Consider the following 13,335-nt stretch of genomic DNA (forward strand, 5'->3'; position numbering starts at 1 on the left):
ACGCTTTTAAATGGTGTGTAAGACATTATACCTAAATGGTGTGTAAATGTCGGACATTATACCTAGACATTTGTATGGTATGTATCGATGAAATGTTCAATTTAAAAAAATATTTGTTAGATTTCTGATAATTTTAATATAATTTAAACACAATTTTTAGAAAAATACATTAATTTTCTAAAAATACAGATTTATTATATATTATTTTTATGATTATAAAAATAAAAAAAAATCCGTTCGAACAAACATTTTTTTATTAAAAAAAACTTACTTGTGGATACAAATATTTATTATCAATTTATATAATTCATAATTATGTAATATATAGATTTATGTCTCCAATCTTATATTTTAGAGATTATATTTATTTCTTTGTCTATGTTCCGTGTTTGTAGTCGTGTTAGTGTTTGTAGTAAATATGATATCTCTTGTTTGGCTCTTATCCAACCAAATCTTACATTTTTTTTCTGTAGCAAGAAAAATACACCCTTCAGTTAAAAATAACCTTTAGCACAAAAGAAAATTAAAATTAAATAGGGATTTTTTAGTAAATAGGAGGAGAACAGGCCCTTTTTGGCAAATAGTTAAAATGCAAGAACTTTGAAGTAAAACCCTAGATCTGTTGGTTGTTCATTGCTTTGCCTGAGTGGTTCCAAGAGTGAGAAGTTGTAGCAAAGGGAAGAAGAGGAAGGAAGCGGGAAAAAACATAGCACACCAAATTGACGCTCTTAGGTTCGGAACCAAAGGGGTTAAGAGTGACTTTGTCGCTTCCCACACACTCTTCAATCTGCCCTCGAATCTGTAATCACTTTCTCTCAACTTCCTTGTTGTTAGTTTTTTTTTTTTTTTCACTTTAAATGTATTTTAAATTTCTAGCGAGAATCTTGATGAGCACAACATAGGCATTTGTAGCTGTTTCCCCTTTTCATTAGGACCCTTCTTGTGGGAAAGAAGGAAGAAATTAAAACTTGATCGTGATGAAGCTGATTATTTTGTTCGAATTGTTTTGGTGTCAAATTCCGCTCTGTCTTCTGGTCCACCCTTTAAATGTTTTGCTTAAATTTGTTGGTTTTTGGCAAGAAGAACAAATGAAAGTGATGAAAAGGCAACGTATGATCAATTTTTCTGAAACAAGTAAATAATATTTAGGTGTTATACTCCCCTCTGTATTTCGAATGATCTGGGTTTTTCTAACTGTTTTGAAACTAGCTTAGACTTCCTAGTCGGTGGCATTGGTGCATGGGTTCTCCTTGATATGGGCTAGTATTTGGTAGTATTTCTGAGCCTAGCTACATTTGCGTGATAAAAATTTGAAATGCATTGATATACATAGTATATAGGACAATCTCATATGGGGATATGTACTCAAAAACATGTACTATGAATATGAAATGGGCTATTAGCATGTAAATATGAGTAGTTCTGGTTCACATATTTTTGTGGTTAAGTGGGCAGTACTTACTTGTGTTACAAATCTTATGTTCTGTTCTGGTTCATTTTAATGTTTCTGACTTGTTTGGGTATAATTGCAAAAGAAATCTGATAATTATTAGGATTTTCATCAAAGTATGAATAACTGAGAAGCATTCACTGAAATACACGATGTAGAAAATTTGTTATTTCTAGGAGAATACCATTTATTTGGTTCTTAATGATTATCATCTGGTTTAAATTTAAATTATAAAATAACCTGATTTAATTTTGAAGAGGAAGACTAATTCATATTTAATATTTTTCAAGTTAGGAGCTAAGGTGAAGTGATCCCCAAATTACAAAGCTTGGAAGTTTCTCCCAAATCCTATAATGGAGAATAGAGTGAAATCCGAAAAGAGAAGCAAGGATCGACACCTGGAACGTGATGACAAATACCATCGTGATTCCAAAGACCACCGCAATCATCGTTCAGATAGGAATCACAAGCGTGACCACAAATCCAGGGACAAGGATAGGGATAGGACTTATGACAGAGATGGAGGAAAGGACAGGGATAGGACTTATGATAGAGAAGGAAGCCGGGATAGGGAAAGGGCTTATGACAGAGAAGGAAGCCGGGATAGGGATAGGGCTTATGACAGAGAAGGAAGCCGGGATAGGGATAGGGCTTATGACAGAGAAGGAAGCAAGGATAGGGATAAGGCTTATGAAAGAGAGAGTGGCAAAGATAGGTCAAAGGTGAAGCATGATGATGGTAGGGAAGATTTGGTGGAGTCACGGTACTCTTCACATTCTCATAAGCGGAAAGAGAGGGAGCACAGTGAGGACAGAGACTGTGAGGATAAGAAAATTAGGGTTTCTGAGGAGAGGAAGGAAGGGAAGAGAGAACGGAGGAAATTTGGGGATAAAGTCAAGGAGGAGAAAGAAGAAGATGGTGATAACAATATTAGAAGCATTCTTGAGGCCAAGGTCAAGTATGAAGACACTGAAGGTGACCATGTCTCAGCTTCTTCCAAAGACACTGTAATTGTCCAAAACGTGAGTTTCTTTCTTTCTGTTAATGTTTTCCTTTTAACAAGTATATGATGCTCAGCGTTTGTTTTAACTTTTCTTGGTTATAATTGAATTATAATATGTTTGCTTGCATAATCTTCCGAATACAGAGTTCTGATATAGAAATCATGTCAAATTGTAGGTTTTACTTTCAGTTATTGGCTTCCTGCTTCGTGAACTAGAATAGGGTTGCCAATTTACTTCAACACTATGAGATAACATATGCAGTTTGATTGACTCTCTTAACCTTATTGATAATTCTGTTTGCAAAAAGAGATGGTTTGTGATCTTATGCTTCTATCATTGTGATTTTTGTTTGTGTGCAGTTTAATTACATGCTCACTTCTCTCAGTTCTGTTTCCTAGTTCCTTCTCTTTTATTGTTCCTCTTGGAATACTTTAATAGGGACACTTTCACTGACATTTTATCCTTGCCCTTTCAGGGTGCCTTGGGATCACTTGCTGTGGCGCCCATGAGTGTGCTTGAGACATCTTTAGCTCCTCCTCCTTCATATCCTATCAAGGTATCTTTGAATTCTACCACAAATGAAAATAAGGGCGTTAGTATTACCGGGTCTCATGAGGTTACTGGAAAATCTAGTACAGACGGGTCATCTTCAACTGCTGGAAGAGCTGGAAGCCTCTCAATTGATGCCCTAGCTAAGGCGAAGAAAGCCTTACAAATGCAGAAAGATTTGTCAGAAAAGCTGAAGAAAATTCCTCAGGTAAATTGATCATTATTTCTATTAATAAGTACTTACTGTCAGCTGGACATTTCTCTTAAATAGCTAACTGATGATACTGATTTTGATTTTTTTTCTAACTGTACATATTCCTCTGAATGCATTAATTGCTGCTTTTGGCTGTGTAGTTGAACAAGAGTTCTACCCAAAATTCACAAGGAAGCTCAAACTTGGGTTCAAACAGTGAATCCACCTCTGCTTCTTTTGGCCATGTTTCAAATATGTCAATTTTCCCCTCTGCTGCTTCTGCTAATCCTCCAGCAAGTGGCACCAGTGCTGCTGGTATTGCAAATGCAACTCTACCCAACTTGGAAGCTGTAAGGCGTGCTCAGGAGCTTGCTGCAAGGATGGGGTTTCGTCAAGATCCACAATTTGCTCCTCTGATAAATATGTTTCCTGGTCAGATGGTAACAGATGTTGCTATTCTGCAAAAGCCAACAAAGGCCCCTGTTCTTCGTCTTGATGCTCAGGGGCGGGAAATAGATGAACATGGACATGTTATTAATGTGACCAAGCCCATCAACCTTAGCACATTAAAGGTGTGCTGCTTTCTTATTTGTCTCTTTATTAGTTTTTTCTTTTCTGTTTGGGATTCCTGTCTTAAGGCTGGAATCTGTGTCTGAATATTATAGGTCAACATTAACAAACAAAAGAAGGATGCATTTGAAATACTACAACCTGTATTGGATGTTGATCCGGAATCAAATCCTTTTTTTGATGCAAGTATGGGTGTCAACAAAACAAAGCTCCTGCGACCCAAGAGGATGAATTTCCAATTTGTAGAGGAAGGAAAATGGTCAAGAGATGCTGAAACAATAAAATTGAAGGTATACTGCATCTGTTCATCCCCTTCTCCCATTTTCTAGTGCCTTTCCCTCTTAGGTAATTCTTTTCAATTGCCTTGTGTGTGATCTGTTATTTTTATTTTGACTCATGTAGAGTAAATTTGGAGAAGCTCAAGCAAAAGAGCACAAGGCCAAACAAGCACAGTTGGCAAAGGCAAAGGCTGCTCCTGATATAAATCCCAACTTAATAGAAATAACAGAGAGAGTTGTAATTAAAGAAAAAACCAAGGACCAAATTCCAGACATCGAGTGGTGGTAAGCCTATGCTTATCTAAACTACTGCTTTCTATATATGTTTGTGTTTGTTAAAGTGTGCGGATTATTTAAGGGTGTTATTCAAATGTCACTAATTTTGCAATCAAAATTTAGCAGGTTCACTGCATATGCCTGTTTCAGTAGTCATCAGCTTGTGTTTTTCTGTTTTTTTATTTTATTTATAAAGATAGTTATAGTCACGTTAGAAATTATACAAATTGACAAACTGGAATAAACCACCCTGGCTGCGTTATAGGCCTGCTACAGTACTAGTTGAATATAAAACATGAAAATACCAGTGATAGTTGATAATTGCACTTGACAATGAACAATTTGAAATGAGTATGTATTTGTGATTCTAGTATTTCCTATCTTGGGGGTACTTCTTTTCTGTTCCATTGTACCCCTGGTTGTATGTAAACATTTATTCAGTTAACTATTTTGAATTTCAGGGACGTGCCTCTTGTGCATTCTGGAAGTTATGGGGACATTGATAATGGAACCATAGGTGCGGGTAAACTGAAAATAGAAAAAATCACTTTCTATGTGCAGCATCCTCGTCCTATTGAACCACCTGCTGAGCCCACTCCTCCACCACCTCAACCACTCAAACTAACTAAGCAAGAGCAGAAAAAACTCCGGACACAAAGACGAATAGCCAAGGAGAAAGATCGACAAGAGATGATAAGACAGGGCGTCATAGAACCACCAAAACCAAAGGTCAAGATGAGCAATTTAATGAAAGTACTTCGCTCTGAAGCAACTCAAGATCCTACTAGACTTGAAAAGGAGGTACGCAGCGCAGCGGCTGAGCGTGAGCAGGCTCACATAGATAGGAATATTGCACGCAAGCTTACTCCGGCCGAGCTCCGGGAAAAGAAGGAGAGGAAGCTGTTTGATGACCCAAATTCACTGGAGACAATTGTCTCTCTTTACAGAATAAATGACCTCTCACATCCAAAGGCTCGCTTCAGAGTTGATGTTAATGCTCAAGAGAACCGTTTGAGCGGATGTGCTGTGATTTGCGATGAAATCAGTGTTGTTGTTGTTGAAGGTGGAAGCAAGTCGATTAAGAGGTATGGGAAACTTATGCTTAGACGCATTAATTGGAGTGATGTTTCAAAAGAGAAAGAAGAAAATGAAGATTCAGATGATGAAAAGCCTGCCAATAAGTGTGTTCTCGTGTGGCAAGGAAGTGTTGCCAAACCCAACTTTAATAGGTTCAGTGTTCATGATTGCATCACTGAAGCAGCTGCCCGAAAAGTTTTTGTGGATGCTGGTGTTCCCCATTATTGGGATCAAGCCATCAACTACGTGGAAGATGAAGCTGTTTGATTTGTCTTCTAGTGTTTTTGTTCTTTGTTATTAGCCTTGGCTAAAATCTTGTGGTGAGTGAAGAGTTTTACAATGCATCATGCAGTGTTTTAACCGTAACAGTAAACACAGGATGGCTGCTAAATGATTCCTTGTTTCCTGCGGCTAATGGTATATATACTTTTCATAGATAGATCCTTTAGTGGTGTCACCTTTGTCATATCAAAGCTGCAAATGATTGTATGCAAAACACTGTTTGGTTAAAATTTTGGTCTTTTGGATTTTCACTACCATGTTTAAGATTCCAAAATGTGAGGTTTGTTTGAACTGATATATCAAACAATTGTTTAAGATTCCAAATTTGAGATTCAAATCTCATTAAGGAAGAGGTATCATATTAGAATAGTGGAATTTAAATTTATTTCATCTTCACAAAATGGGTTCATTTCTTAATGCTGGTGTTTTATGTGCTCGAACTTTGTTTATAATTGCAGATTTGTCAGATACATTAACTCTAATAAGATATTTTAAATAGACATTAACTTTCTTTTTAGCTTTAATATTATATAATTATTATTATACCTTCTCTAGTTTTTAAAAAATACTTATCTCCTGATTTTAGTAAAATAGCATCAGTTTTTAGTAAAGTGTAGTTGTTTATCTTTTTTTTTTTAAACTAACGTATTAAATATTTAAATAAAAAAATGAAAAATAAGAATTAAATTGTTCAAATATAAAATTAAACGATATAATATTTTAAATAGACATTAACTTTCTTTTTAGCTTTAATATATACATTAACTACTTATAATGTTTTAATTATTATTATTATACTTTCTCTAGTTTTTAAAAAATACTTATCTCTCCTGATTTTAGTAAAATAGCATCAGTTTTTAGTAAAGTGTAGTTGTGTATCTTTCTTTTTTTTATTTAAAACTAACGTATTAAATAAAATTTAAATAAAAAATGAAAAATAAGAATTAAATTGTTCAAATATAAAATTAAACGATATAATATATATTAATAATAATATTTAAATTAAAAAAATGAAAATTAAGAATTAAATTGTCAAATATAAAATTAAACGATATAATAACTAAAAATTATACTATCACTTAGTTACAAATTGTCTTAAAAAATATAAAAAAATATATATTTTTAAGAAAACACTGCTTTTAATATAAAAATTACTAAATAATTTTTAAATATATGATTAAATGCAATAACTTGTTATTATATTTAAATATGATTTTAATTAATACAAGTATATGTTGTAAAAAAGTACAGGTGTAAAATAATAAGAAATGTAAATGTTTATTTAAAATTAAAAAGGTATGATGAATATTTAAAAATTTAAGGAAAAATAGATGCATTCTTTGTATAATCTCTGTTTTTTAAATTACAAAGACCTGAAAGTATTAGAAAAATACCTATTCAAGAAACTGTATTTCAAAAGACAATATCTGAAGGCGTGTTTTTACTACGAATTTTCGTTAAACTATTCACACAATTTCTGGTATATACAAATGAACTCCATAAATTAAATATTTTAAAAAAAATATTTTCAACTTCTGAAGTAATTTTCACTTCACGTTCGTAAATGTTTTTTTAATCAAGGAGAAATTTTAAGTTTGGTTTTTATTTTCATCTGCAAAAGTTTGATTTTAGTTTTTCAGTTCTATAATTTTGATCATTTTATTCTGCAATCAGTTTTATGAATTTTAAATAAACTTTGTTTAATTTAATCATAAAAAAGACATTAAAAATGTAATATTTATTTAACACTAAACAAAAACAGAAAAATTATAAAGGTTCTATTGATTTACTAAATCTAAATAAAAGTTTTGATAAATCATATTATATTAAATTTTTATAAAAGTTTTGCCTCTGCTTATTATTTACTGTGAAGTTTCTTTATCAGTTTGTATCTTATATTTCTTATCCTTACTTACTTAGTGTACACAACATAACTAAAAACAACAGTGGCAAAACTGAAACAGTTAGAAGAAAGAAGAAGGATTTACGTGGTTCGTCACTTGTTTGTGACTACGTCCACGGGAGGGAAAAGTGTTCTTTTTTCCACTGATTGGTATGTTACAATAATTTACATATGGAAACCCAACAAATTCACCTCTCTGATTACAGTAATTGCTCTGCATGACACTGTTTTGAGATTACAGTGGATAGATACAATATATACATAAGTGTCATTAATGCAGTTCTTGGCGTGGCAACAAATATACAAATCCTTGCTTATCGTATACGATTCACATTTGAAAATGGCTCAACTCTGGCTTTAGGCGCAGCCTTAGATGCTGATTCTGGTGCTCCAAACACATTCCAGAATCTCAGTGTTTCATCTGCAGCAGCGGAAGCTACTGTGCAACCATCTGGACTCTGATATTAGTTAACATAACAGTAATTAGTAAAAGCCTTTTCAAAGACAACAATATAATCAGATTTGTGCTCAACAAAATCCAAAAGTAAATCAATTACCTGGGCCATGAAAAGAACTCTGGAAGTATGACCATTGAGCTCAGCCATCTTGACCATTGAGGGGTATTTCCAAAGTGTTAACTGATTCTGGGTGAAACCATGAGAGCTGAGTAACTCCCTCTCGTTCTTGTTCCACAGCAGGGAGCATACCTGAGACCCAGTGTCAATTGAGTTCAAGCATGCACCTGTGTGGGTATTCCAGAACTTGATGCATCGATCACCACTGCCTCCACCTGTAGCTAACAAATTCGATTGGAAGGGACACCAAGCAAGGGCTTTTACAGCTGATGTATGATCTTCAAGCCTGTGAAGCCACTGTGTTGTGGAATTAGACGATGCAGTGGCTCTATCCCAGATGTAAAGTAGATTATCATTTCCCCCGCTGGCTAATTGTGAACCTGAAGCTGACCACTTCAACCCACAAACCTCTTGCTCATGCCCGCTGTAGGTTTCAACAATATGTGATCTGATTCGAACATCATTGTTGATGATTCTACCATCCATTCCTCCAGTTGTGAGTATGTGGTTATTCCAAGCCAAAGATCCAACTCTCTGGCTGTGTCCACCTCTCAAAGTTCTCAACTGCAAAAATGAACAACACTATTAGTAAAGTATAAACGAATAGTTTATTATAGAGATTTAATAAGCCGAAGATATACCTGTCTATTTGAAGCTGTATCCCATAGTTGCACTTCAGAGTTGTTCAAACCAACTGCAATATGCCGTCCATCCGGACCCCAGCTAACGGATGTTACAGGGCCATCTTCATCCTCAAATGTAACAAGTTCTGAAGTGGAACCATTTGTTGCATCCCACAAGTACACTGTGCTTCCTAGTGCTATGGCAAGAACATTGGCGCTTCCCCAGTCCAGCAAATTGAGATAATAATCATCCACAAGATCCGGAGCATCCAAAGTTCTCTCAGAAGTCTGTTTATGACCAACAAATAAATTAGCACAACTTTGAAAACAATGACGAACCACTCAAACAAAATCTCTTCAGAAGCACTTCCATTGAAATAAAATCTCACTTGGGTCTATTCAATTAATGGTTTTCCACATAGTCATCACACTTAATACAAACTGAGGAATGAAATAAACTAAATTGATGGAATGTTAAACAGATTTTAGTACTGCACCTGAGGAATAAATCGTCGAGGCTTGACTGATCTATTATTACCCTGGAGAACATTAGATAGCTCGTGGGGGATTAAATCAACTGGTGCAGGTGGCTTGTTCTTGAAGGCGAGAATTCGTGTCCTGTTCATGTTTAGGGATTCTGCAAGCTGCTTCCTGTAGGCCTCTCGAGATGGAGAGTTCCCAACAGGATTTTCCTTACCTTTATTCCCATCTGTAAGCATGTAGTGAGCATAATCAAAGTCCATTGCCGACCGATTTGGTATGAATCTGTCCAACTGATGAGTGATCAAAACAAAAACACAATCAGATCTTGGTTTCTTTCCAAAAACAAATTCAAAGTGAGATATAAAGATTTATCATGTTTGGTTCCGAAACCCATTCAAAATCTTGGAAAAAAATAAACCAATTTCAACTTCTCTGGACCACTTCTACATAATTAGAACTTCTAATTACTTAGATTTGAAACCCTAATCATGCAAATTATACAAAAGTTACAATCAAGCAGAAAAACATTGCAATAATCTTCTTACATTTTCTTTGGAACTCTTTCTTTGAATAAACTGTTCTTGAAGAGGGTAGCGTGATCGTGTCTTGAGGGTTCCGGAAGAACTCAAAGATCCTGCATCCATGGTTAGGAGTAGAAAACAAAAACACAAACAGAAAAGAACAGAAACAATATAGAAAACAGCGCAAATGAAAAGAAAATTAAGCACAAGGCAAATTCTGCAGAAACAGATTATTAGACAAAACGAAATCAGATAAACGTGGTTAGTAACAAAATGACAGAGAGAGCATTCAATGAAGTTCGAGCGCTGGAAAATGAATAGAGAGAAGAAAGAAGAAGATTTGAATGGTGAAGGATTTGAAGTAGGATTGTATATATAGTAGAAATAGTGACAGATGAAAATTAGGGTTTTGGAGATTAGGCCGCAACGGCTATTTTGATTTGTTTTTGGAAACAACCGTTATAAAGTGTATTGACCAAATTGTCCTTTTAATGGCGATAATAACGATGCTAGAATTGGTAATCATCTATAAAATTATAATAATACTTAGAAATTATTGACGCAGACAAATGTTCAGATATTAAATAATTAATTATATAAAATACAATGAATTTTTAAATTTAATCAAAAAATTATTGCCATAAAAAATGACAATTTCTATGATACACGTAGCATATTTGTAATGAAAAAATAATAATCTTCCATCTATAAAATAGATAAAATTTATTATTATCTTGCATATTTTTGTAAATCACAGACTATTTTTTTGTTTTTTTACATAATATATAGTAATATATTTCTAGTTTTAAATAGTTTAATTTATCGTTTTTACTCATTAATGTTTTTAACAATTATTTTACTCATTGGTGATAATTACTATTTATAATATTTTAATAATACAAATATTATAATAAAATCTTAAATTAATCCAAATTCGTCCGACACTTGTTCTAAAGCGTAGTATTTATACAAACAATATATATCAATATAAAAAATATATTTTATTGTATTAATAATATACCATAATATCAGTAATTATTAATTCAACCCTTGAATTAGTAATTGAAAATAATATCATCAAATATTATTGTATATCAATTTAAGATATCTAAGGAATGCATAATTTCTTAAAACTTATTTTGTTGCCGACTTATATTATATGATCTTAATAACGGTCAATTATTTGTTATATTTAGTTAGAATAAAATATATAAATTAAATTATTAAATTGATATTAAAAACATTATAATCTAATATCACGATATTTTAAAATAAAAAATATCCTAAAAATCACTACTCTCAATGATAGTTAGTTTTTTTAAAAAAAAATATCCATAGTTGTTAATAAAATGCAATTAAATACATAAGATTTTAGTTATAGTCTTTCTGTAGGCAATGAAATATTAATTAATTATATCCATTATTTATTTTATAAATCAAAGAAATGTTTTATAACAAGTTGAGTATTTTTTTTGGTTAGCTTTCTATATACTTATATTACATGACCAAAATATTAATTAATATTTAAGTTAAGGCTATTATTATTATATGTAATATTTTACGATAGTAAACATCTTTTGTTTTTTATTTAACATAATATATATTTTTGAGTAAAAAATAGTTTAAATTTTTGTCTAAATAATAACATTACATGAAAAACTACTTATAATAATATTTTCATCAACAATTGTTGTATATCAAGATATGGAAAAAATTGTGAAGATTTTTTTAAACTTGTTTTGCTACGAATTTATATTTCATGACCTGTTGTTTATAAAATAAGTAAGAAACTATTATTATCTTGCATATTTTTTCAAAAATCACAACTATCATTCTTGTTTTTTTAATATGAATATAATTAATATTATTAGGATTTTTAAAATCTTATTAATATTTGTACAAAAATCAAAACCCGTCTTTAACTAAAAATAATTTGATCAAAAGATTTTTACTTATTAATATTATTGGTTATCATAAATAATATAAGAGACATTGACGTGAAACACCGTCTATAAAAATATATTTATTTTGTAATTCTTTTCTTATATTTTTTATTGTGATAACAGAATTTGTTAATTGCATTAACTATTTTTTTATTGTTGTAAAAAATGTATATACATACAAATTTACATGTGTTTTTATTAGTTTAGGTGAAGCAATGAAACATACGAACTAGTATGATCATTTTGATGTTCATTGTATGATCATTTTGAAGTTCATTGTGTAAAATTTTTTTTCTTTTTCATTTCTTTATCCCTGCATTCAAAGTTCACATTTTTTTTTCTATATTTCTTAGTTTTCTTCCTCTTTCGCCATTTTATCCATTATTTCGTTCAAGTAATATCTCATTGGTTAAGCGAAAATGAGATTAAAAATTTGGATTGGTCTCGGTTGTGTTTTAATTCAGGTGACACATTATTTGATCTAGCGAAACCTTTCTTACTTAAACGAAAACACAATGAAAAAAAAAATCTTTTGAAATTTATTTTTGTTCAAGTGATACTTTTTTACTTGATTTTTTATGTTTGATTTATGTGTTTAATGCATATTATGATTTACTTAAATAATGATACAAGGTAGATGATTATGATATTGTTTATGAATGATATACATGTGTCAAACATGTCTAGTTGAGGTCACAAATAGGAGACAATATGTGAACTTGTGTTTGCATGTGTATTAAGTATTGAAACTTATATAGTGAGAATATCATGACTTCAGTGAATGCTTAAATAACATAAATTTTCAAGTCGAGAGAAATTAAGAGAGATTTTATTACACATCTAACACAAAATAAGTTTAGGATATTGGATGCATTAAACTTGTCTTGATCTAAGTAGTTAAGGTTTGCATGTTCGAGGTGCTAAAATAGGTCAAATATTAGTCTTTAACAGAACATACTTAATCAAGTGTTTTCGAAGGAGTTAATAGATATTTGTAAAAATGGAAAAAATTAAAAAATGGAGGGTTGAATTGAGTTTTGATTAAGTTTTCAAATCTTTTGGATACTGGCTAAATAAGAGTATTGAGGTGATTGTTATGTATATTCAAGTACTTAGTTAGATGTAGTTTCGTCTGACCACGAGTTACAGACACAATCTTAATACTTATAATTTAACTTGTTTAAAGCTTTTAAGGCTACGTATTCACTTAAAATGTCTTCTCCTTCGTTAATGTAATGCAAATAAATAGAAAAATTACACACGATATTTTTAGAAAAATAACATATTTATCTAATTCTCAATCAACTATTGAATTTCACTAAACAAACATTCTTTAGCTCATAATTTGAATAAAGTGACCATTGTGAATTCGTGCTCGTTGGATCAGTTTCAATTTTTCTTTTATGTCTACTTCAGTCGTGTGATGAACTTGTTGGTCGAAATAAATTAAATGCATCTCATATATAATTATGTATTATTTTTTAATAGTTTTTCAAAAAAATTGAACGAAACTCTATTTTTTAATAAGTGTGACTTGATTTGATGTTGCCTATGCATACTTGTAAGAGGCATATATTATTTTTAGAGTTATTAATGCTTAGTGTAAGA

The 13,335-nt window shown here is 31.8% G+C and overlaps 2 protein-coding genes across 5 annotated transcripts; one reads left to right on the plus strand and one right to left on the minus strand.

Moving 5' to 3' along the window:
• Positions 1 to 632: 632 nt before the first annotated feature.
• LOC137810297 (protein RDM16-like) lies at positions 633 to 5,930 on the plus strand. 4 transcript variants are annotated; one of them, XM_068611484.1, is made up of 7 exons: positions 633 to 801; positions 1,745 to 2,472; positions 2,930 to 3,211; positions 3,358 to 3,768; positions 3,862 to 4,056; positions 4,169 to 4,329; positions 4,782 to 5,930. In XM_068611484.1, the coding sequence occupies exons 2-7, from the start codon at positions 1,804 to 1,806 to the stop codon at positions 5,662 to 5,664; spliced, it is 2,601 nt and encodes an 866-aa protein (XP_068467585.1). In that variant the 5' UTR covers positions 633 to 801; positions 1,745 to 1,803; the 3' UTR covers positions 5,665 to 5,930. The 4 variants fall into 4 exon arrangements, with proteins under 4 accessions (XP_068467585.1, XP_068467584.1, XP_068467586.1 ...); XM_068611483.1 differs by having other exon boundaries at positions 647 to 801; positions 1,741 to 2,472; XM_068611485.1 differs by lacking the exons at positions 633 to 801; positions 1,745 to 2,472 and having other exon boundaries at positions 2,930 to 3,010; positions 3,093 to 3,211.
• Positions 5,931 to 7,645: 1,715 nt separating this feature from the next.
• LOC137810298 (cell division cycle 20.1, cofactor of APC complex-like) lies at positions 7,646 to 10,186 on the minus strand. Its single transcript, XM_068611488.1, has 5 exons — positions 9,809 to 10,186; positions 9,278 to 9,553; positions 8,799 to 9,068; positions 8,140 to 8,721; positions 7,646 to 8,040 (listed from the first exon to the last, which is right to left on the minus strand). Exons 1-5 carry the CDS (start codon positions 9,905 to 9,907, stop codon positions 7,897 to 7,899), a joined length of 1,371 nt encoding a protein of 456 aa, XP_068467589.1. The 5' UTR covers positions 9,908 to 10,186; the 3' UTR covers positions 7,646 to 7,896.
• Positions 10,187 to 13,335: the final 3,149 nt, after the last annotated feature.

This window comes from Phaseolus vulgaris, chromosome 2 (assembly GCF_000499845.2).
Source record: "Phaseolus vulgaris cultivar G19833 chromosome 2, P. vulgaris v2.0, whole genome shotgun sequence".
Taxonomy (NCBI): Eukaryota; Viridiplantae; Streptophyta; class Magnoliopsida; order Fabales; family Fabaceae; genus Phaseolus; species Phaseolus vulgaris.